The 23,949-nt window shown below is 32.2% G+C and overlaps 1 protein-coding gene across 6 annotated transcripts in view; it reads right to left on the bottom strand.

Moving 5' to 3' along the window:
• The window catches only part of LOC106458555 (LARGE xylosyl- and glucuronyltransferase 2-like), an 81,263-nt gene that overhangs the window by 13,550 nt on the left and 43,764 nt on the right, over positions 1–23,949 (bottom strand). For 5 of the 6 annotated variants that reach the window (XM_022384807.1, XM_022384806.1, XM_022384804.1 and 2 more), the window contains 13 exons: positions 17,471–17,659; positions 12,948–13,053; positions 11,120–11,454; positions 9,493–9,623; positions 8,607–8,690; positions 8,388–8,465; positions 6,835–6,966; positions 6,512–6,607; positions 4,531–4,560; positions 3,672–3,688; positions 3,378–3,519; positions 2,966–3,067; positions 529–616 (listed from right to left, as the gene is read on the bottom strand). In XM_022384807.1, coding sequence (XP_022240515.1) covers positions 529–616; positions 2,966–3,067; positions 3,378–3,519; positions 3,672–3,688; positions 4,531–4,560; positions 6,512–6,607; positions 6,835–6,966; positions 8,388–8,465; positions 8,607–8,690; positions 9,493–9,623; positions 11,120–11,454; positions 12,948–13,053; positions 17,471–17,561 — 1,432 coding nt within the window. In that variant the 5' untranslated portion in view covers positions 17,562–17,659. Of the gene's footprint in view, positions 1–528; positions 617–2,965; positions 3,068–3,377; positions 3,520–3,671; positions 3,689–4,530; positions 4,561–6,511; positions 6,608–6,834; positions 6,967–8,387; positions 8,466–8,606; positions 8,691–9,492; positions 9,624–11,119; positions 11,455–12,947; positions 13,054–17,470; positions 17,660–23,949 lie in introns of those variants that run through there. The other variant, XM_013918072.2, reaches the window with a different exon arrangement.

The raw sequence follows: 23,949 nt of genomic DNA, 5'->3' as shown, positions 1-23,949 counted from the left end.
AACTGCATTTATAAACTTACTGAAGTTATCAGTGAAACTATGAAACTAATTAAAGACAATGTAGGAATTTCAGCAACTTGTTCAAAAGTGCTTGAATATGATTTTGGATTGTGGCTTTTACACTCTTGGGTACCATGCAGTGTGACCATGATTTCACCATTAAACACAACGTAATAGTGTACATTGTCTTCCACATTTTCAAATAGGTCTACACACTGAGTTTTACAAAACTGTGTACTTTGGTTTCCTGAATGTAATCATCTGAGCAGTGGAAGTGATTTTTCAAACATCCAGTATGTATATGTACATATGAATGTAATCTGTTACTCAAAGTTTAACTGGTTTTATACTTTTATTGATTAATCTTCAGTAAGTTTGCCATTCAATGGTAACATTCAGCTTTAAAATACAAGATATTAGGATACCTGAGAAACATGATAAACAGGAGAATAAAAAAAAGAGTACTTTGGAAATTACAAGGCAAAATATAACAGGCTATGGAAAACATCTAAAAATCGGATTCCTTACCATCCCAATGTTTGCATACAGCTTCCACCATTTGCAGTCTGTCCATAGACAGCTGGGCAACAAGTGTGACATCATTACCTTCTGGAAACTGAAACACAAAAATTATCATTCTGCATTTTCTTTCTCTTATGTCAGTCATTTTATGTCTAAACAAAAAAGCTGTATTAAAAAATGACAAATATTTAAGCTTTCAACTAATGAGCTGATAAGTCACTTATCTTAGAAGAAAGCTTGATTGTTCCCTTGTATTTTTGTTAAGTTTTATCTAATTACAGGAGTGTTTTGGAACCATACATTGATGCTATTTTGTTAAGTTTTACCTAATTACACTATTTTTTAAGTGCTACACCTGATCTCTTCAGGTTTTCACTAGATGCCATTAAATTAATGAATAGGTTTGTACTAAAGTATATTACTTAGGATGTTACAAAAAAATAAAATTATTAAAAAAACTGAAATACTACTACTACTGTACACACACACGTATCCACATTCTATAAATGCACCAAAACATACTTGACAAACACATCCCCTGAAGGTTTGGCATGGCCAAGTGGTTAGGGAGCTTGACTCGCAATCTGAGGGTCGTGGGTTCAAATCCCCGGTCCGCCAAACATGCTCGCCCTTTCAGCCGTGGGGGCATTATAATGTGATGGTCAGTCCCACTATTCATTGGTAAAAGAGTAGCCCAAGAGTTGGCGGTGGGTTGTGATGACTAGCTGCCTTCCCTCTAGTCTTACACTCTAAATTAGGGACAGCTAGTGCAGATAGCCCTCATGTAGCTTTGCACGAAAATTCAAAACAAACAAACAAACAATCTCCTGAAAATTATTTCACAGGATCAAGCAAGCAGTATGAATAATGTTCAAATGAAATGTTTGCCCTATCAAAATCAGGCCATGATGGTATGTAAAGCCTATACATGTGTATGCTTGTACATATTTTTGTTCCTTTGCTTTGGATATTTGTGCAAAACTACACAAGAGCTACCAGTAATAGCTATCCCTAATTTTGGAGTGACAGACTAGAGAGAAGTCAACAAGCACCCACTGCCAACTCTTGGGCTACTCTAATCAAATAAAGAGATTTGACCACCACTCTTATAATAAACCACAGTCCTAAAGAGCAGAGCATGATTTTTGTTTATGGCAATGGAATGAAAACCATAGACCCTCAGATCCATAGACCAGCACACCCACCACTAGGCTGTCTGTCCCATATGTACACATACACAGTTAAAAAAAAACAATACAAAGTGTATTCAGTAGAAAAAAGCTACACTTTTAGGTTGGTCACCTGTTTCTAACAGGTATAAAAGATGTATTTCATTACACTTATTTTTCTATCAGTAAACATTTATGTAATGATTACCAAAGTTTAAGTTCTTGTACACTGTATTTTAAATTAATCTAAGTTTTAAAGTTATTTTATTTCATTATACAGAGTACTCAAAATAATTATGACAAAACAAACCAAACACATACAGGAGTCACAAACAATAAATGATGGCAACTACATGAATTTTTAAAATAATCTCAGTTTCTACAGAAGGCCATAAAGCCTCAAGGATGTTCGTAGCAGGACTTCCCACAAATTAAACCATGGCTGTGAGTGTTTCATCATGTGCTTTACCATCAAGATATCATTTCACCACATTTTCTGTATGCTTGGAATAATTTTCTTATTGGAAGATGAATTCCAGCCTGATAAGTCATGTTCCCAAGGTGGATCAAATCTGCCTCTACTTGTCAGAATTTAAGGAGCCATCAATTTTATGCAGACCACCAACACTGTTAACTCCACCACTTTTATTAATAAATGGCAATTTCTTCAGATACCCTCTTAAGACTCTTACATGTAGCTCCTACTGAAACATGGAATCTTACCACAATTTTTCACATGGAGTATCCTTGACCAGCCAAATTTTTAATTTTTATACATTTTTTATGCAATATTTCAGTCCTGGAAGCCATGACTGAATAACATTATAGCTACTGGATAAAGAATGACTGATTGTACTTTCTATAAGCTTTATGTTGGTGTAACATTTCCTTAATGGTTGGATGGCAACAAATCAGTGTGCTCTATCAACACATGAACGTACTCTGGTACAATCCATTTTCAAAGGATAATAGGGTAACAATGTGCCTTTTGTACCTTTTTTCCTCAACATTCTCTTAATTATTTTGTTACTGTATACTGATGTATGGCTTTAATTGTATATAGTTTCCAAAAAGGCAGCACATTAAACATTTTTGTCCCAATTCAGTGTAATACACTAGTTATGTTAGGCCAACAGCTAAAATTTCAAATCCAGTGTGTAACGTATTATAATAATAAGAACTTTAAATCTTTTAAATATGACTATCTTGTAAAACAAAATGCATTTTGAAATTTGAAAATTTACAAATACCATGAAAGTTCTCTGAACACTTACAGGTTCATAATCATATTCAATGTAATACAGATGAGTCCTGTGTTCAACTACTCTTGCTCTTCTGAATTCATAGCATGGATCATCTTCATCTATGGCATTTAACTATGAAAAGTAATAAAAGAAACATGAAATCTTCCACAAACATGATTCAGTGCTGATCCAAAAATAATTAAAATTAAAAGAAAGAACGTTACAGAACTGAATAATACAAATATTGTTTTGAACTAACAACAATTATAATCTCTAATGTCAGTATTAGGTGAAAGCTGAATATATAAGTTGATTTTTGATTACCAAGAAACCTTTGTATCCTGCATTATCTTGAGTAATTGAACATTCAATGTAAATAACTTAGTGAATTATTATTATTTTGAATATTTTTATTTGTACCTATAACACTTATAAAACTTACTACTTCTTGTACATGGGTACTTCTCGTATTGTTACATCCTATCAGTTCTCGACGCAACAAGTTCCCATCATACTCAAGGAAAGTTAAATAAAGGTTGCGGAAAAACTCCACATGCTTGTTTTTCACTTTCAATTTCTTGGGTCCAAGAAGTTGAAAGTAAAAAACAAGCACATGGAGTTACTTGTTTGTTTTGATGTTACGGATAATTCACTCACCCAAGAAGTTGAAAGTGAGAAACAAGCATGTTGAATTACTTGTTTGTTTTAATGTTGCAGGTGATTCACTGGAACTCATGAGTTCCAGTGAATCAACTGCAACATTAAAACACACAAACAACTATTTTCATCTTATTGAAATCATCTACTTACATTTGTAAACTTATATCAATACCTTAGTTTTTAAGTGAAAAAGCAGTTGAAATATTCATTATACAAATATTCATTGAAAATTATTGATCTCCTCCAGCTAATGACTTTTTTTTTACTCCTACCTAAAGACATTTTTTTTCTGAACCAATAAGAATTATCATTAAAGCCATAAAACAAATGTTAGTTGTTATAATCAACGAGTAGTACATTATATATAGATTAATCAATTTAGAAAACAATTATTGTAAAATAATTATGAAGAATAAAAAATCTGAACATTAATTCACAAGAAAATGAAATGCAGCACAGTTTAATGATTTCCGTTTAAGTATAACTACATAAAACCAGTGATTTAGGTTAGGAATAATTATCCATATTATTTTAAGTGCTATAAATAATATACTTATCTAAGTATGCTTATTCCTATAGATAGACTTGAGGCAAGTTGAATAAAAAATAGAAGCTAGTAACTGCTCGCAATTTTTCCTAATATCTTTACTGGTTGCACACTTTGACTTTAAATATTTTTTGAAAACTACTCAAAAATAGAATTTCTTGATGATGCTGTCCTTGAAGAAGCAAAACATCAAGTCATTACACATGTTTATGAAATGTATATCAGTTTTTAGGTTGTTTCATTTTTTAAATAATTTTGCAAGAAACTGAGTAAATACAAGAAGCCCTTTTATTAGAACACACTCTTGGTAACTGATTAAAAGTCATTTTCAGATTCTAATGATGTCGAAAAAAAACACATCAATAATATGTTTACATCAACCACTTACTTTTAAATCTTGAACTTCCGTGTAACAGAGCTAGAAAAGAATAACATGCAACATCATATTCTGTTTTCTAATATCTTTTTAAAAAAAACATTTGGTGAGCTTATTAAAACATTCTTTTATGAAACTACAACTTTTGACTCAACATGAAAACTCAAAGAGAATATACAAGCAAGTTAATCCTTGTTGTGCTTTTGAAAGGCACATTAGGCCAGTGATTAACTCCAGTTCCAGTTTCCTGTGACAGGAGCAGATGAAAATGATGATACATTACCCCTAGATGAGATGCCAGTCCATCACAGATTAACCCCAAGCTACTTACCGGTAGCCATTATACAACTGGATAGAGTGAAGAATTGGGGAAAAGTGTCTTGCTCAATGACAAAACATGTTGCATATAAGTCTCAAACATGCAACCTTTCAAGTACTAATCACTAAAAAAGAAAATATGTGAAGTTGTTCAAACTAATAAATATATATACAACACTTTTGGACTTAATAATAGCTTTTGAGTACTCCAAACTAAATGTGGACCTCGTCAGCTTTTTAAACACATTTCTGAACTGTTTATGCACTAAATTATTTGTGAGAGTATGACTGTTCATTACAAGATCCCTAATAAACATAAAAGTCACATAAGTAATAATAAAAAAACACCATAAATTCTGCAATTAGTCCCACTAATTACTTTTAATTTCAGAAGAAATGTATTTCTGGAGTAAGTAATTTTCTACAACACATGAGAAAAAACAATTCAGATAAATAAGTAAGTTAATATGAAAGTCTAAATGAAAACTATTTTTCTTATTTTTTGGGCAGACACCCTGATGAATGTATTTATATTATATATGAACCAAGAGTGAAAAGGAACATCATACCTGAATAACTGGATACAGGTACATGGGTGCTCACAGAAATATGTTCAAGGGTAGGCAAAACATGTATGTAGAGGATCAACTTTCACAGTGTAAGTCAACAGACTAAAAGAATATGTGTTGTGTTCTTAAATGCAAACACAAATTTACAGTTTTAATAAAAATTACTAAAAATACTTAGTTTAAATACAATGTTAAGTTTACATCATAATGCACACAATTTTTTGTGAAGTGTAAGGGGGGCAAATGCCCCCTCTTGCCCCTTCCTGTGGGCACCCATGTACAGGTGTGAAAACCTCAGCATTGTAAAGTCCATAGAGGTACTTGTAAACTATTGAAACTATACCAAAGTAAAACTACAATTTATTTTTTACATAGTTAAATTTCCATAAAGTGGTAAACCTTTGTTTAGGATATAACAATATATTAGTAAACAATAGGTAACAAAACCTATGAAAAGCTGAGAAATAATGTATTTTAAGCAATATATGTATTATTTTTCCTCAGCTTAACCTGTACTAATGATATAAAATGTTAATTGTATGACACAAGCTGGGAAATATGTATTATGTGCAGTTATGTGTTTATAATGTTTGGTTATTTGTATGTTAACTCAAATGTAACTTTTGTTTACTCTGATATCTAGCTTTAATGATAACTTTTCAAAATATTTATTTGTTTGCTTTCTTTCTTCCTCTAAGAAAAAGCTGCTATTATGTCCCAACAGGATCAAAGCCAAACACAGAGCATATTATTTCAAAATGTATTCTGTTTCTATTTATTATTGCTTTTATTGGCACAACCACTTACAAGAATGTAGTAATTTTTTTTCTAATGGTGAAGAAGGTATAAGCTCTATAATTTAAGTCTTCAGAACTAACCAAGAGTACATGAATTCAGAGAAATTGAGAAAGTCTTAATGAAATCGGGGAGTGTGTTTTGTCAGTACATAACTTTTATTGTACTGATGTGAAAGGGATTAATGATTTATAACCAGTTGTATAAAATACATTTTTTCTGCAATCATTCTTAATAGGTAACATTTTAGACCACAAAGATTCTAGGTACTGTACTCCTTTATTTCATGTACAAGCACAGATTACATTTACCTCACTTAGTGTATTGTCACTCAACTGTACATTCCACTGGCAGGGAAGACGATAAATCAAATAAGGATGCTGCTTTAACACAGCGTTTATTATATCCTACAAAAAACAAAATCAATATATAAATGACCAAATCCAACACTTAAAAATATTTTGTTTTAAAGAAATTTAACTACATGTTATTAAAAGATAATTATAAGTTGTATTAACAAAGTTTTAGTGAGTTTTAGTATGTTTTGGATACGAAACGTAAAATCAAACCTAAAAAAATAATAATAATAACACTATGATAACTAGCAGTAAGAGAACTTCAAACAAAGTCCCACCTGATCTGCCAATGAGGTGCTTAACATGCTTAATAACTCTTTCTCTGCAATAAACTTCCACATCTGCATCCAGGAGAGTTCTCTCAACCGCTGAAGATACAGTAGGATTACTCCAGTGTTGAAGCCACGCCCCTGTTCACATAAAAAAATATCAATTTATTTTCATTATTGAAATCTAGAAATAAATTGCACTATTTCACAAATTGTGTGAAAGTTGTGGAAGGTTTTTAGAAGTAATCTCAAGATATCATGTAAACAAAGTCATGAAAAAACTTCAAGAGAAGACTAATATTAATAAGTGGATACAGCTTTGTTTTCATTTGTTATTCACTTGAGCTCTTACAATTCTCATGGCAGTGATGAGAGAGCTACTTAAAAATACATGTTAGTTCTAGCAGTGTTTGGTTCATTTTGAATAGTAAAATGACATAATACCATGTTTCACAAATACTTTTTACCTAAATTAAATTTAGGATGAATAAAAATCAAAAGATAAATGAAAAGTAAAATATTTTTAAGATTTATTTACAAATTACATTTAAGCAATTATGCAACAGAAGAGTTAGAAGGTAATGCAACAAATTATCATAAATGTCAATGAATTACTAAATCAAAAAGATTACAGCAATACAGCTTTAAGACATAGATTAATCAGACTAAATAAAGACATAAAAACTCAATAATTGAAAACTGTAATTTTAAGGTTATATGTCATTGAGGCTTAAGACATAATGCATGTTCTAAAAATGATTTCATTATAAACTCAGTTTTTCAGAACTTGAAAACTACCAATTGCATTACCCTAAGAACACAAAAGTATTACAGTGCAATGAAGGAGACAAAATGTATTAAAATCACAATAGCATACTTAGACAAGCAACATATCTGAAACTTAATTTAACAATAGTAAATCAATTAATAACAACAATGTAACACTATACATGTATGTATTAGAGTAAATTTATAAAAAGCCAAAGAAGATTCATAGTCAGTGAAAAGTTATATAATTACACAAAGTTAATAGTTATTCATATATATATTTTGTCGTAGAATTAATGAATAATTCTTCTCAATAAATTAGTAGGCCTAACTATCTGCAATCTGTAATATTTTTACATTTGGATTGAATTACTTATTCAGTAACTTTAAAACATATGATCAAAAACTTCAGTAAATCACAATCATTGGGATTTTCAGTTTATTGGTTTATTGTTCAAGTTTGTAAGTGTTCTTTTAAAGTGAGTTTAGGTGACATATTCAGTATGTGTACTGTGTTTAACAACTTCTTTTATGGTCTTGAAACAATGTTTCAGGTTTTGTGCTACAAGACTCTCATCAACATAGAACCTGTTGGCTTGGTCTTCAAATAAAGTTTGTGGGGTTAATACTGATGAAACACTTAAAGAACAGAACATTGTCCTAAGACAATACGAAAAAAATTTACAAAACACAAATTTGTAAGAAACCTATCAATAAAAAAAATCTTAATGAAAGTCTGCTCATTAGAAATAATGCTACTGACATTCACCTGTACATATAAACTAAATATTTACCAAAGCTGGCCATGGCCGGTGATTCTTCCATAGTTTTCCTAAGTACCAATCACTCTGGTTTTCAACTAGACCTATAGTCTGAGAAGGAAACATTTTCATTGAACAGAAGTCAGTAAAAGTTTAAGTCTAGAAAATATCACTGCACTTAATGTGGAAAAAAAAGTATATGACTTTTTTATTACATAAATTCCTCTTCCCACAAAGGTGCTTTTGACTTACTTGTTTTGAAGTAAACTTATGAAATATTCGCCAGAGCTCTGCAATGTCTGTGGCAAATGTGACATCCGTATCTAAGACAATCACCTGAAAAGAAAATACACAAGCAGGTAGATTCATATAAAATATTCAGAGTACAGCACACAAATATTTAGTAAAACAAAAAGACAGAACAATAGCATGTGAATTTCCTATAGAAAAAGTACCATATGTACAAAAATTATTTTTTCGTATTGAATAAGGTTACAAAAATTAAAAGTATCATCTCATAAATGCCAATATTCACACTTACTCTTCAACATGATATAACCCTACCAAGTCTCAAATCAATATGCCATGAAATGAAAGAATGGTGGTCGACTGAGAAATGTTTGGAAGAAGAAGAAACAATAGAAAAACAGTACGACTCTTTGTGGAGACATAATTAGAAAAAGAAGGCAAAAAGAAAAAATGTGGTTACAATTGTAAGGCTTAACAAATTAGAGAAAACTGACACAGTCTGGTTTAGAAAAGCAGTGACAATAATGAATTAAAAAGTTGTGGTGGCACTAGCTTCAGCAGTACAAAATTAACTTGATACTGACAGGTATAAATGTCTTAAAATAAAACAATACATTTTTCCGACAATAATGTTTGAAAATCTTGTATGATAAAATAACAGTAATAATAATAATTTTAGTATTGGAAGTAAATAGTAAATTATGGTCTACACTAGACTAAGAAAAGTTAAAAATCAAATGCTGAATGGTCTTTAATAAATATGATTTGTCAGAACATTTTTTCATATGACTAGACTAATTGTGTAAACAATGATACAATGAATCTAAACAGGGTATTATATTTTTGTGCAATAATAAAAAATTATAACTATAGACACAGTCTATGTTACCTTCTCTAAAGTGTCAGGTAATGTTTTTGTTAAAACCAGCTTCATCAGACCATAGACTCCAGAATAATGTTTATTAGGAATCCAAGATACCTCTCCCTGTACATTATCAGCTAGGTAAAAACTAACGTCCACTGGTAAAGATAAAAACTGGTTTACAAATCAGTAAAGTTTTTTCAGCTAAAACAACCTTATATTTCCTCATAGAGATAAGAAAAAATAAATAGTACAAGTACTAACAATTTAAATTTATGTAAGAAAGGTTTAATTCTTCATGTTAAAAAAAAGACTTTCCCAAGGAAATTTTGTTCATTATATTCATTGTTCAATATTATTTATTCCTGTTATTTAAAAATCTTAGTTTTACACAACTTGCTAAGAGTATTAACCTATACCTTACTACATATATTTCATAACTGTTGTATGATTTATTGAAAATTATACAAAGTACTGCACATGTATATACCACATGGCTCATGTATTGCACACACACAAATTTTCATGTTATTTTAAAAAACAAACAAGTATTAAAATGTTTTGAACCAAATAATGGCTACATTACTTACCATACTCCTTAATGGTCATCACCAATATGCCATTACCATATCATCAAATATCTTGAAAACAAAAATGACTAATACTATTATCAAAACCTGAGTTCAAACTATCTGAAAAGTAATAGATAAAAGATTGTTTCTGATCTAAGTTTTCATACATGTTTCAATTAACCTTACAACTTTAAAAAAAAGTAAATAAATAAAAGATGGGACCTCCCATAAGGCCATTTTTGGCTGTAAAATCCAGTGAAAAATAAAATACTGAGAAATGAAATAGTAAGTGGTGCTTTCAGTAGTCTCAGTACCACCCTGCCTCCCAGCAAGTCAATATGAAGATTTGTGCAATATATTTGTTAATACAGGGTGTATATAATGGTTATTGTATTAATTTCCACCAAAAATCAGTCATTTACACACAAATGGACTCAACTATAACATTGAGCACATGCACATATATCCATAATGTTTGCATAGTACATGAAAACAGATGTGCTACATACATGTGCTCATAGCATAAGGAACAATAAATATATTGTAATAAATGCTATAAACTGAGAAACTATGACATCATACATACTCTGACATTCATACTTGTTGTTTTTCAAGACTGACCAGCAGACATGTCTAAATATCAAAACTGTGACATTAGTCCACTGACACTAACAAAGTTTCTGAACACTCAAGATCACATCACTAATACAGCAGGATAGAGCAGAAGTTCCAATTACACTGACAACTGAGGTTCTGATGACAGCAAAACATGGACATTGCAGATGTGAACATTTCACATCTCTACATACTTTTTCACTCCACATCTGTGCTTTGTGCTTATTATAGTTATTTTTTTGTGGATTACAGTAATAACACTGATTCTGTGTATGTGTTTGTTTTCTCAGCTTTTCCCTTAATAACGCCTTGATAAGGTAACCAAAGGTGTCTTTGTAAGGATTACATGCTCGGCTATCATGTGTGCTCCAGTGATTGAAATTCATAGTAGAGCCAAAAACAGCTCTTATAGAGAGCCCATCCTTTATAAGAACATGAAATACTAGACATACAGGAATACTCCTTACCTCCGGGAACATTCCAGGTGAGAAACAAAGTTTGAAGAATAAGTTGAGCTGCCGAGTCTGAGATAAAATGAAAGTGTAGTGGATTTTTACGATAGAAGAGAATACTTTTTATAAGTGTGACAACAGACCTACTAGAATTGTAGCCAGCACAAACAATCGATACATGAATAACTTCACATTTTGGTACCTCAGGTTCTGGGTTGACACACACAAATGTCCTTTGTCTACTATCCTGCTGTCTTTCAGTTTTTTTCAGAATTTCTTTGGCTGTATGGATACTACTTTCATTTTGTTGAGCTTCGTCCATAAGATTCATAAGCTGATTCTGAGAAATACTGTGTAGGTTGGTGAATACAAAACAGATTTGAAATTCAGCTGTGCATCTTTCAGTTTTAATCTTTAATAAGGTCTACAATTCATGAGTTATTCAAAGTACATACTGGAGAGTAAAATTAAAACTTTACCAACAAGTACTGTATTACTAATTCAATGCTCAAGTTATTTTGAAAGTTGTGTAAATATCCATGAGAACAAAGAACAAAAAATTCTAAATTTTCTGTACACATTTAGTACTAATATAAAACATACAATGCATTATATACATACTTTTTTATCTTTTACTCAACAACATTAATTTAAAATTTCAAAACATAAGAGATTCTGTATTCATATTAATGATGCAGCTTCAAAATAGTATTTAACATTTCAGGCAAAAAATATTTATCATTACAATATCTTACTCTTGTTAAGTGTGTGTGTGTGCATGCATCTAAAAATAAAGCCATATGAAAACAATTTGGTATTTTTTAAAGAATGTAACATACAAGTTTAAGTTGTCTATGGAGGTTGAAATGCTTCCTTCAAATATCCTTATAGGTCAAACCCCAGAAATATATAATTTCCTGGAGTTAAGTCATTTATAAGAAATGGAACACTGCATGAATTAATTAGAAAAAACAAACAAACTGAAATTTACTAATAACATAGCAAAATATAAAAAAAAAAAACTTATTTTTTACTCACATGTAACAAATAATATTATTTTTTTTCCCCCATTCTAAAACTATAGTTTTCATTGAAACAAAAATAAGTTATCAACTTATATTGATTTACATTAAGTAGCTAGTCTTCTATGGAATAAAGAACAAGTGGAATACAGAAATTTCTAAATGCTAAAAGCAGTGTTTTATCCACATTTCCCAAGTGGACTTATAAAATTCTACATAACCTCCAGTGAATTAAATTTATGACATGTTATTTATATACACACACACAAACATATGTATATATATTAATGTACTGAGAAACAGTTGTATACCAATTCAAACAACCTTTTTCTAGCAAATTTCCCTATAAATGAGCCACAAAAACTACTAACAAATATTTAACATGATTAAATGTTAGGCCTACAATAAATTCACTAATAAGATTATTTTTATGGTTCAACAATACAGAAGTCTTGCTTAGGAAAATTTAATTAGTACTGGAATGAGAGTAAAGACATTACAAAACAAGCTATCATATTAGTTAGAATACATGTAGTTTACCCTTGAAAGTAATAGAAATTACAAACCATTTTGAAAAAAACAACTGTATATAAGGAGAATAACTCAGTCCACATTCTAAATTACCAAAAAATTGATTTTAATCCTGCACAAAAAGACCTTGCAGCTAACATTTGAAGTACAGTGTAATAGAAACTAAAATGGCTATGTGAATCTGTTTCAACAAAAAAAAACAGAAAAAAAATCCACAAGAACAATAATTTTTTTAAAGGTAGCTAGAAATGTAAATAACATTAAAAAAAGGCTAAAGTAATAAAGCAGACCTTAGCTGCCTTCGTAACAGCTGATTCTGTGCTTCAACTTCTCTCACTCTTTCTGCAAGCTTGGCCTCACGTCGTGTAAACCCCAAGAGATTGTCTGTAGTAACATCTGCAGTGTAATTGTCATATTTCAGTAAATGAATTATCAAATTTGAATAAAACAAAAAACTAGCTTAAGTTACCATTACTTTTTAAATACTTTTTCTACAAAGATAAGTGTTTCCCAGAAGGTTTGAAAAATAAAAGCTACATTTTTAACTTTACAATTCAAAAACAACCTTTGTTGATTAATTTAAATTATAGACAGTACAAATTGAATTACCAAGAGTACATAGATTTAATCCATCATAGAAAATACCATACAGCAACTTTATTACAAATGTTGAAAATATTTTACACTTAATAAGTACCTCAATTATGAACATCAACATTAATTTCAAACTACCTGATGCACATGAATACAAATTAAGCATGTCTCAATTGTTCAACCAGTCGCACTATTAGGAAAAATTGCTAATTTCTCATTTCTACCACCAAGCTCTTTATTTTAGAAGGTACTCTACCTTGCAAGTACTAGCACCATTACATGTAAAGTTATTACATAAAATGTAACAGCATTTAAATTTATAGCCACAATACTAACCACTGTTTCTTAATAGTAGAATTTCTGAATAAAATAATTATTTCATTTAGCTTAATTCTTTTCAAATGATGAAAAACTGTTATAAGAAAATTAAAAAAAACTCAATAATGCAGTACTTCAAAAAACTATAAGGTAACTAAAAGGTAAAGTAATTAATATAATGTTTAGGTTTTAAAGAGTTCATTATAAGTTTACATTGATATAGAAACTGAAAGAAAACTAATACAAAAATACTGATTTGAATGTTTAATTTGGTAAGTATCAACATAACTAGAGGATGTTTCAATTGGCATCTGACACCTCATAATATACGAGGGTTAATCAGAAAGAAATAGGATTGCTTTTCCTGTAGCTCTGCCACACGAGATCAGAACAAAGAATAATTGATGTTGAGGGTGTTGATACAGTCACCATTAATTAATTTAAGACAAAGTTTATTCTTTGTTCCATAAGTCTGATCATATCAATATGGTAAAATGCAGGTATATTGTTATGAATCTCACTACATACAGTTGTTTGGAAGTGTTGGCCACCAGACCACGAGAACCAAAAATATAGAAGTTACAGAATGCTAAGTCAAAATAATATATGGGGTCAGAAATGACTATTCATATAATGTTTTTATTTGCAGTTCTTATACTATAAGCAATATGGGGCCCTGGCTTTATCTATTAGCAATGGATGGACATGCATTCCTATTAACACAGTCATTTGTTGGCTATTGTTAACACACATCTAATATATGTTAAAAATGAGTATTCTGAAAGATATTTTGGGAAACCTAGAAACTGAAGTTTTGCCTAGAGTTCATGAATTTTCCCTGTATAAGGTTATTCTTAACCAGTGATTCATTCTGATAAAGTTGAACATGCACCAAACCCACAACTGCAAAGATATATTACAAAATAACTTGAAGGTTTTCACTAGTGAAGTTTTTATGAAAATTTCTGTATTTCAATCAGGATCTGAAAGTTAACTTTAAATGAAGGATTGTTCAACTATACAAATAGAACATGTTTACTATAATAATAGTTTCAAGAAACTGAACTAAAATTTTGTCTGCCAAGTAAGGAAAAAATTACAACATGAAAATTTCAATAGTTGTAGTTACTTTAGATATTCTAAAATAGCCTAGTGACATTGTTTACGATGTTACAAGGCACTGCTTACAAGCGTTATCCTTCAGATCAAATTAATTTATGATGCATCAGTATTATATCTATATAAAATTCCGTTTCAAACATAGTTTGATAAAGAAAGTCACCTGTTTGTTTATAATATGAAATGAAATATATTTTAAACAAATCTGAAAATTATTTTCCCGTGTTAAGGATATTTCATTAAGCAATAATTGTAGCTCAAATTAACCAGAAGTGAAATTCTGCTGGTACTGGAACTTTTTTTTAAGGCAGTACTAATGCTGGGACTTATTTGAACTACTTTGTTGTTTGTTTTTTTATGTTTAGAATAGATTTTTTTTGATTTTTCAAAAACAGGTCCACTTCACCCAGCTGAATACAACTACTTTTTCTTTCTTTTTATATAAATTTCACCCCTGAAATAAACAGATAGATAGAAACACATACCAGGAAATTATAATTTAGTCAACTTCCACTTTCCCGTTTTTTTAAAGATATAGCAAATGTATTCAACATTTTGTGTTTTAAAAAATACTAATCTCGCCAATCTTTAGCTTTTTTTTGTTTGCAGCAATTATGCTGACATGACTAATTCAACATTTACCTTAAAAGTAAGTCAAAATACAGCCAAGAGATGGCGCATTATTACTGGACATTCCAAAATTGTTTCGTTTAGTTTTCCTATACTGAAAGTTAAATGTTACGAGTGTTCGTACACTAACAAAAATGAGCAAAAACAAAATAAAAAAATATCTCTCCCAAGAAACTGTACCACTTATAAAGTTGCAAAGTATTTTATTACCACATTAACAGTTCACAAATTCCGCTAATCATATGCTTTCCTGTCATGATAATTAAATTTGCTTCTCAAGCAGTGTAAAATACGATTAAATCAAATACTTAAACCATCGATATAAGGTAAAAATATTTATTTCGAGAAAACAAATGTAAAATAAGTTAACGTACACTGTAAACAAAGAATTGGTCAAAGACACATTATGTTTCTGGCTAGCATCACACTAAAATTCAACCTTCAACATTTCTGTGTTGTTCAGTTCAACCCACCCCCCGCTTAGTTTAGCCGCAATTTTTATCATGATGGTTTTAAAACATTTTCACGTACTCAGCTTTTCTTAAGTTTCGTAAATTTCCTTAAAACCACTCAACTATACTGGTGATTCAATTCCCGTTTCTCTACCACGACCAGCTAGTGTATTTTGATAATAATTCTAGTGTTAGTCCAACAGCATGTATCAAAACAACATTTCTGTTTCACTATTATTAAATAGGCTGAACTTGTACAAGAGTCCCACTATACAACACGATTGCTGAATTATTTGTTTGTTGAATTTCGCACAAAGCTACTTGAGAGTTATCTGCGCTAGCCGTCTCTAAATCAGCATTGGTAGACTAGAGGGAAAGCAGCTAGTCAACATTACCCACCGCCAACTCTTGGGCTATTCTTTACCAATAAAGAGTAGAATTTAGTCTATGTTTTATAATATCAAAGGTTTGAAATTTAATAAGATCTTGCTTCTTTACCATTTTCTGACGATCAGTGTTGTTAAATTTGGCAATATTCATTTCGTTTTTGTTGTTTTTTTGCAGCAAAATATGCATTTCAAATATATATATTTGGAAAACAGCCTTCTAACGTGGTAAACTCTTTGATATATTATTTCATCTACTATATTCAATTAGTTTGTTTACCACCACCACCACCTTCTATCGTGTTATTTTCTAGTTTTCGGCCATATATAATCGATCCGAAAATTCAGTAATTTTTCATTCACAGAAACAATATATTCGCACTAAGAAAGATTCCTTACGGTTGTTTTCAGGCTTTTAGTCATTTACATAATGCATGTATTTGTTTTGTTACCATTCACTTACGTTTTTACTGGTGGTGATTTTAAGTTATGTAACTTAGAAAAAGACACTTAAGGTCCCCACGTTACAGTTCCATCAAAGATTATACTAATATGATAAAAGCGTGGAAAGGTGCAATAACAATATTAGTACAGGTAAAGGTTACACTTCCATTACAGTACATTGTAATTTTTAATATGAAGTTAACCATAAGCACGACTGAAGCTGCGAGTTCAAAACGACAAAGTTTAACGTGAGTTAAAACGTGGTTTTCTACGATTTGTATCGACGCCGTTGGATAAGAAGGTTCATCTAGGGACTGGTCGACTTCCTTGAAGTGTTAATTATAGTTTAGAGTTTTATCATTGATACCTAATGTTTGAAATAACGAAGCACTTTTACCACGTGAACGTGATACTTCTGTAATGAACGTAAAAAGAATTAGGCCCGAGCAACTGTAGCGAATGAGCCATGAAGTATAGTTAAATTAGGTAAGACAGATCAGATAATTCTTATTAGACAGAAATCATAGGATTCAAAGGGAAATTATTGATTTTAAATAAAACAAATGGAATTATATTGTCGATAAGAAAGGTCTAACTACTCATCAAACACGAGTTTAATTTATCAAGCCAACACTGCATAACAAATTTATTTACGTTATTTGAGGCGCTGTTCAACAAGTGGTCGTATTTCTAACAACCCTTTACGAAGGTACAATACATATATAATATTATGTTGAAATGCACTATTTACTAAAACGTATAAGGACTTAAAATGCCATTGTGGGAAAGGAAACGTCATATAACCGTACATTGTTTCTACGGCGGAATATGTGGTAAAAGCTATAGTACAATATAACTTGCACGTCTTACCTCCCTCTGACGACACCAAGTAAACGAACAGCAAAGCTGGAATAGAACACACGATGATCAAAGCAACAATGCTAAATCGTCGTCGTCGCATTCTGGGTCCCCGTACGACAGCCAGGAGTTTTATCACCAGGACTCTTGAAGAACGAATTATTTCTACTTTGACCTATCCATGTTGAAAGAGTGTCATCTCTGAAAGGAACAAAAGTTATTTATAGCTACAAATTAATGTTGTGCAAGTTTTGGGAAGGAAAGTGTTCACTTATCTTGTCAATATTTTAAGTGTGATTAGTTTTTCTCTAACTGTTCCATATTGTCTTATCGAAATGAGCCAAAAGGTACAATGATTGGTGTGTGAACACTAGTATCGCTTCTCTATACCGTACTACATTACACAAAACAGTGCATATACGGAAGTGGTGCACGCTCAGCCGTAACTTAACTGAATCGAGCCCACAGAGAACAGAACTGATCGGCTTCGTCTGGGCATCTATACTGTACAGCTATCCTGCATAGTGCCAGCGGTGCTATGGCACTAATGACAGGTTACCATGACAACCTGATCGCACCGACGGCCAGACACGGTAGGATAAACAAAGCATCATTTAAGCTTTATTCCCCCTTGCTATGAACAGCTTTCACGTTGTCATATCCCTTGTGAGATCAACTTCGGCCTATGTAATCTCTTTAAGCTTGAACTACACATTGTTTCTACAGAACATTCAAACACTGAACGTAGCTAACCCCGGGAATGATGTCTTTGATAAATGAGCAAACAGATCAAATCTGTAATCTTTAAGATAGTAGCAGGCAGAAGATCAGAATCTGCGTGTTTTTCTCTTAGCAATGCCCACCAATTTAAAGTATATTTTTTCATACTATTTGTAATATATAGTAGTGGTGTGAATGAGGCACACATCGTATGGTTGTAATGCTATTACACACCATTCTTCTTCTTCTTGAAACACCCTAAGGGAGTGAATAAAGAATTTAGTGCTAAAAAATATGGTAAGCCTAATACTAATGTCTTATGGCAAATATAATTTATTTTTAATATATTTTGGACTATATTAAAGTTATGTCAGATTATCTAGATTTATTAGTTAATTTGTGATAAAAAGTTCTTCCCGCTCAAATTTTTGGAAGTTAATTGTTTACTTTTGGAACTAATACACTGCAGTACTTCAAAGTACATGGATGAATGCAAGATGCTCCATATAAACCTTGCACGGTGTGGTTTCAAAGCAGGTTTAACTAATGAATATTTAATAACCATTCTACGTAATATTTTATAAATATATGGTAAATGTCCAGCATTAAATAAAATGTTTTGTAGGTTTCAAGGTTATTTTGACTATAATCCACTTTGTTTTTGACACGTGTGGTTGGAAACTTACACATTAGTGAAGAGTAGACAGTTTAACTCTGTCCCGATGTCGGGCATATCCTATCAACATTTGTCTACTCTTTCTTCACTATCAAGGTTTCTTGTTGTTTTTTTTTTGTGTGTGTATAATTAATATTCATAATAACACGTCCCTATATCTCCACTTGCTTCACTTGCGCGTACGGGTTAATAATGGAGTTGTATCTTACATGCTTGTATTGTCTTGCATGTTTGGGAAAAAGGCGAAACACTATGTTGCAGCTGTGATGTTCCATTTTCCAAAATGATGAATGAAATCTTTCAAATTTCCTACACTCTCGTTTACTACTATATATCTATATCTATTTACCTAATGTTATTTGTGTTTTACTGAGTTTTAAAAATGCCACGGGTATAACACAGGTCTGCGAATTTAAAATTCATAAAAGTTGTTTCGGTTTTAATAACGGATGTTCCATAATTCCTCAACGCAGATTTGGAAAATAATATTAATTTTTTTTTCTATCACGTAAGAATTTTTTACAAATCGGGAAGAAAAACTCTTATTAGATCAAATTATTTCGTTTACTACAATGAACTTTTTTTATATTATTATGTTTGTTAACAAAAACACAAACAAACTGAAGAAAAGGGAAGAACATTGATGTAAATCGAATATGCATCCTCATTCACTCTGATTTTTTGGTGTGAAATCTACGTCTTGTAGTTTCGAACCTACGTGTTGTGGTCTTTCTTTTATGTATTGGGTTTGGAGCATCTCGTTTCAATGACCGGCAGTAATCAGCCATCATGCTGATGTTGTACCTTCCCCGATACCTCCTCTCCATTTCTCTGATGTCTTGATTAAACCTTTCCCTTGTTCTTCACTGACGGCACCGAGACTTTTAGGGAAATAGTCAATATGTGATTGTAAGAACTTTCAAGCTCATATTACAACCAAACGCTTTGAATTTATCGAGCATGTTATTGACAATATTTTCGTGATTTGAGTCCTTGTTGTTTCCTAAAATTGTTCAATAACATCTTTAAAGGCAATCCACGCTTCTTTTTAAACTTTCCTCATTGTCCTTTCGAACTGTTCATCCGAAGTCAGTTTCCTAATCTGAGGCCGAACTAAAATCCCTTCTTTAAGTTTCGCTTCTAGAAGAGCTGCGAATTACCCACATAGATACTTGAAACAGTTGCCATATTTGTCTAAGGCCTTTACAAACTGCTTCATCAAGCCCAGTTTTATGTGAAGTGGAGGTAATAGGACTTTCTTTTTGTCAACCAAACTTCCACGTTCAATGTATTTCGATCCTGGTATCAGGTTGACTCTGCGTGGCCATTGCTTCTTTATCCAGTGCTGATTTCGTGCTCTGTTGTCCCATTCACACAAAAAACATGGAACTTTGTATAACTGGATCGTTGACCCAACATCATATAAAGGACTTTTAAGTCTCCACAAAGTAGCCAACCATGTTCTTTGTATTTGACCTTACTAAGAAGAAGTTCGAGATTTTCGTACGTTTCCTTCAAGTGGACCGAATGAACAATAGGAACAGATGCATATGGTTACTATTGTGGAGAACACCCTTTAGACTTCTTTTGGAGGAATCAATGAACAGTCGCCACTTACTTGGTTTCATAGACTGCAGCTCCTAGCATTGTTATTAATTCAGCAATATTGTTGCAATAAACCAGTGAACTTTCTTGTGAAAAGTATGGTATAAACTCTTTCTTCCGATTTCTGTACCAGTAAAGTGATGTCCCTAGAGAAAGTAAGTTCTTAGCCCGAAGCCTGGACCCCAAAATCTCTGAAGAATCCTTTGGAAGGCCCAAATCTCTCACCAAATCATTAAGTTCAACTTATGTGAAAAGTTGTGATTCACCAGACGTTTGAGGTTGAGAACAATTCCTAACATTATTTATATTGACATCAGATTCAGAATCATAAAAAAACTGTATCAAGAGTCGCCGTGAAGTAGGTACAAGTACATCAGGTCTTATACAAGATCGAAGGTTCGGATAAGAAATTCCATTTTTATTTCGAGCGTTGTAGCCTTGAACGTTACATGAGCAAAAATATCAGTCATCTCCGTGGTTTCTAGGTTCACGCCAGACCACTGGAATTCCAAAAGGCAAAGACGTTTTCCTACCGTTTGTCCATTGTCTCAACTCTTCGACACAAATGGTGCAAACTTTGTGCGGAGATCACGATTTGTCTTGGTCCCCAAGTTTTATTCCAAAATGCGCGTAATACGCTTTTTGGACGAATTCTGTAATGTTTCTTTAGAACAAATTTACCACAAATATAACAGGATATGTTTGAGTCATTTATACAACCTCTTGTTGTCATAGCGACGAATAAATAAAATTGAAAAGTAAAAAAATAATGCCAGAGTGCACGCACAAACAAATACTATCCAGGAATGACACGACATGCGGCCTGTTAACCGTTTATATACTAACGGTGTGTTTCTCGTGGGTTCTCGAAGGATCGATAAGACTCTCTCGGCGCCATTTGTCTAGAGAAATCTATAGACAGTAGTTGTCAACATTTTAAGTATAACAAAATGTGACCCGATTTCAATGAAATTGATTCACTTATGTGAAAGTACATATGACGTTTTGTGAAAAATCTGTACGTGATGGAGAAAAGTGGATTTAATTTTCGGATTCAGCGTACAGGAATTACTGTAGAACATGTACAAATGTCAAAACAATAAAACCATCGCAAGCATGTGTAATTAATGTGCCCTTGTTGGTGCACGTCTCTTAAAACTTTATTCACACTTTCTGGTTGTTTGATTTGGTGAAATTCTTACAATTCTAGAAGGCCTTTAAAACAAAGTTAAGAAAAACAAACTGTATAAAATATTGTAAAAATCTAAAAAATGAAATAAAAAAATTATATCTATAAAAACATAACTGAGCTGAATGTAACAATCTCGTAACTCATCATACAGAGAAACAGGAATGTACATCACATCAACGCAAATGAGATTTCTGGATATCAACATTTTCTGTGAGAAAATTTATCAAACAGAATTTTTGTCATCTTACTATAAAGATGACTTACTGTGTGTGTTATCATCCATCACCCGGAGTTGGCTGTCTTGATGTACTTCGGCTATTTTATTTTAATATTTTTGCTAGAGAAGAGTAATAAAAAGTCCCTTGCAATAGGACACATTTCGACCCTTTTTTCTTTTCTTTTTATAGATTTTTGCTTTTCATAACTGGAGTTGGCTAGGTCGATTGTCGTAATTTTTTGCGTGGTAACTGGAAACTGCCCAACGATTTATATGGCCTACTTTGTTTTAAGATTGTCCATCGAGAAGGGGGATAAAACACGCTAAAATAGGGTACACAAACAATTTTTTAATAAATTTTTGGCTTTGAATTTAAAGACAAGTACTTAATCAGTTAAATGAGACAATTATTGCCTTCCATAGAGCAGGTTAAGCAATTAGCATCTGATGAGATCATTAAAAACTTACACGAGAAAGGGGTAAACATTACATAACACTATCCTTTATACAGTTTCTGCTTCCTTCACGGGTACCCTCAGCTAGTTTCATATAAATGCTATATTTCATGCCTATATGAACTAGCATATATAACACATGTGCTTCGCTGTGGGGTTCACAAGATCCCCTCATGATTTCTAGAGGCCTCAACATACCGATCAAGCTCCTCCATTATCCGCAATTGCTTCTATAGCTACCCCAAGGGACCCGTACTCGAAAGCAAACCCCATTAGGACACCTGCCCATAGTCCTGGGCACGAGTCCCACGTTTGGTCCCTCTTGCTTGTGGGTAGAAATATGAACAAATTTTCAAATAGGGCGTCTCCTGGACCCCAAAAGGTACATGGAACGCAAAAAACGATCCTAGATTCGGAGTCATTGACCTAGAAAACCCACTCCTACATCCTACTCATGCCGGGATGACTTTCCGAGTGCATTTTAGCCCCTCGGTAGGAGGGCTATGCCATAAAGATATGGACCCCGTGCCACCCCGAGTCTGTCTGCCAAGTTTGACCCTACTTGTTCCATAATTATGGCAGGAATTCGCGAACAAACAAACACACATGAATGATCATGGGACGAAACTGGGTACTTTAAGTAAAAAGTAATTTGAATGTTGTTCATGCAACTGACGATATCACTATGTGTGTCTTATTACAGCCAGCCTGATGAGATCTGATATTGTGCGAAAGACCTCGTCGGCACTGGATATGACAGATATAGTGTAGTTGACGTGTCATCATTAAATATTATTCTTAGCTTTCACTCATAAGTTCTTAGAATTAATACCCAAGAAAAAGCAATCAAGGAAAACTAAATCATTTTGTTTGTTTGTTATCACTAGGTGCAGTTGACTTTTGTCGTTGTTAAAAGTTATGTTCGTCTTTAATGCACGACTATGATTTTTGCGTTTTTATCTTCAAAGGACGTCACATTCAATCAAGAATAAGAACAGTATTTGTGACACATCCCTACAACACATTGCAGCATGTGGATATGGACCAATAAGAAGCCATGAAAACTCATTGTTATGTGCGGGGCTGATCGAGCAAGACTTTGTAGAGAAACAACCACGTCAGATTCTAAAACTGACAATAAAACAGGAGTAATATATGATAAAAGTTAAGTTATAGAGAAACTTAAACAAAACAAATGTGCCATACAAGTTCTGCTGGAAGATATTTTACAGATAACTTTCTGGAAATTAGAATTTACAGGCAAACAAACAAAAAAAAAGTTAAACATGTATAACTACTTTAACATTAAAAATAACAACATATCGAAGTAACTATGTTATTACAAATTATTTAGAGGCTGATGATATAACATTACATACAACAAACACACTAGAAGTACAGGATAAGGTCACCCAGTACAATGCATAAAGTAACCATATATGATTGTTCTTGGGTTTAATTAATAATACCAACAGTATATCTCAGTCTGTCAGTATCTAGATTTGTTTTAAGGTGGATTCCTTGTTTATTGCCTTTTTGAGCTACAAAACTATTTAATGTGTCTATTTGTATTCTGTCCTACCGCGGGGAATTCAACCTCAGATTTTAGCGTTGTAAGTCCGTAAG

The sequence above is a fragment of the Limulus polyphemus genome, unplaced genomic scaffold (genome assembly GCF_000517525.1).
Source record: "Limulus polyphemus unplaced genomic scaffold, Limulus_polyphemus-2.1.2 Scaffold485, whole genome shotgun sequence".
In the NCBI taxonomy this organism is placed as follows: Eukaryota; Metazoa; Arthropoda; class Merostomata; order Xiphosura; family Limulidae; genus Limulus; species Limulus polyphemus.
Note: the sequence above shows the minus strand (reverse complement) of the source record. Positions and strands in the feature narration are given on the sequence as shown.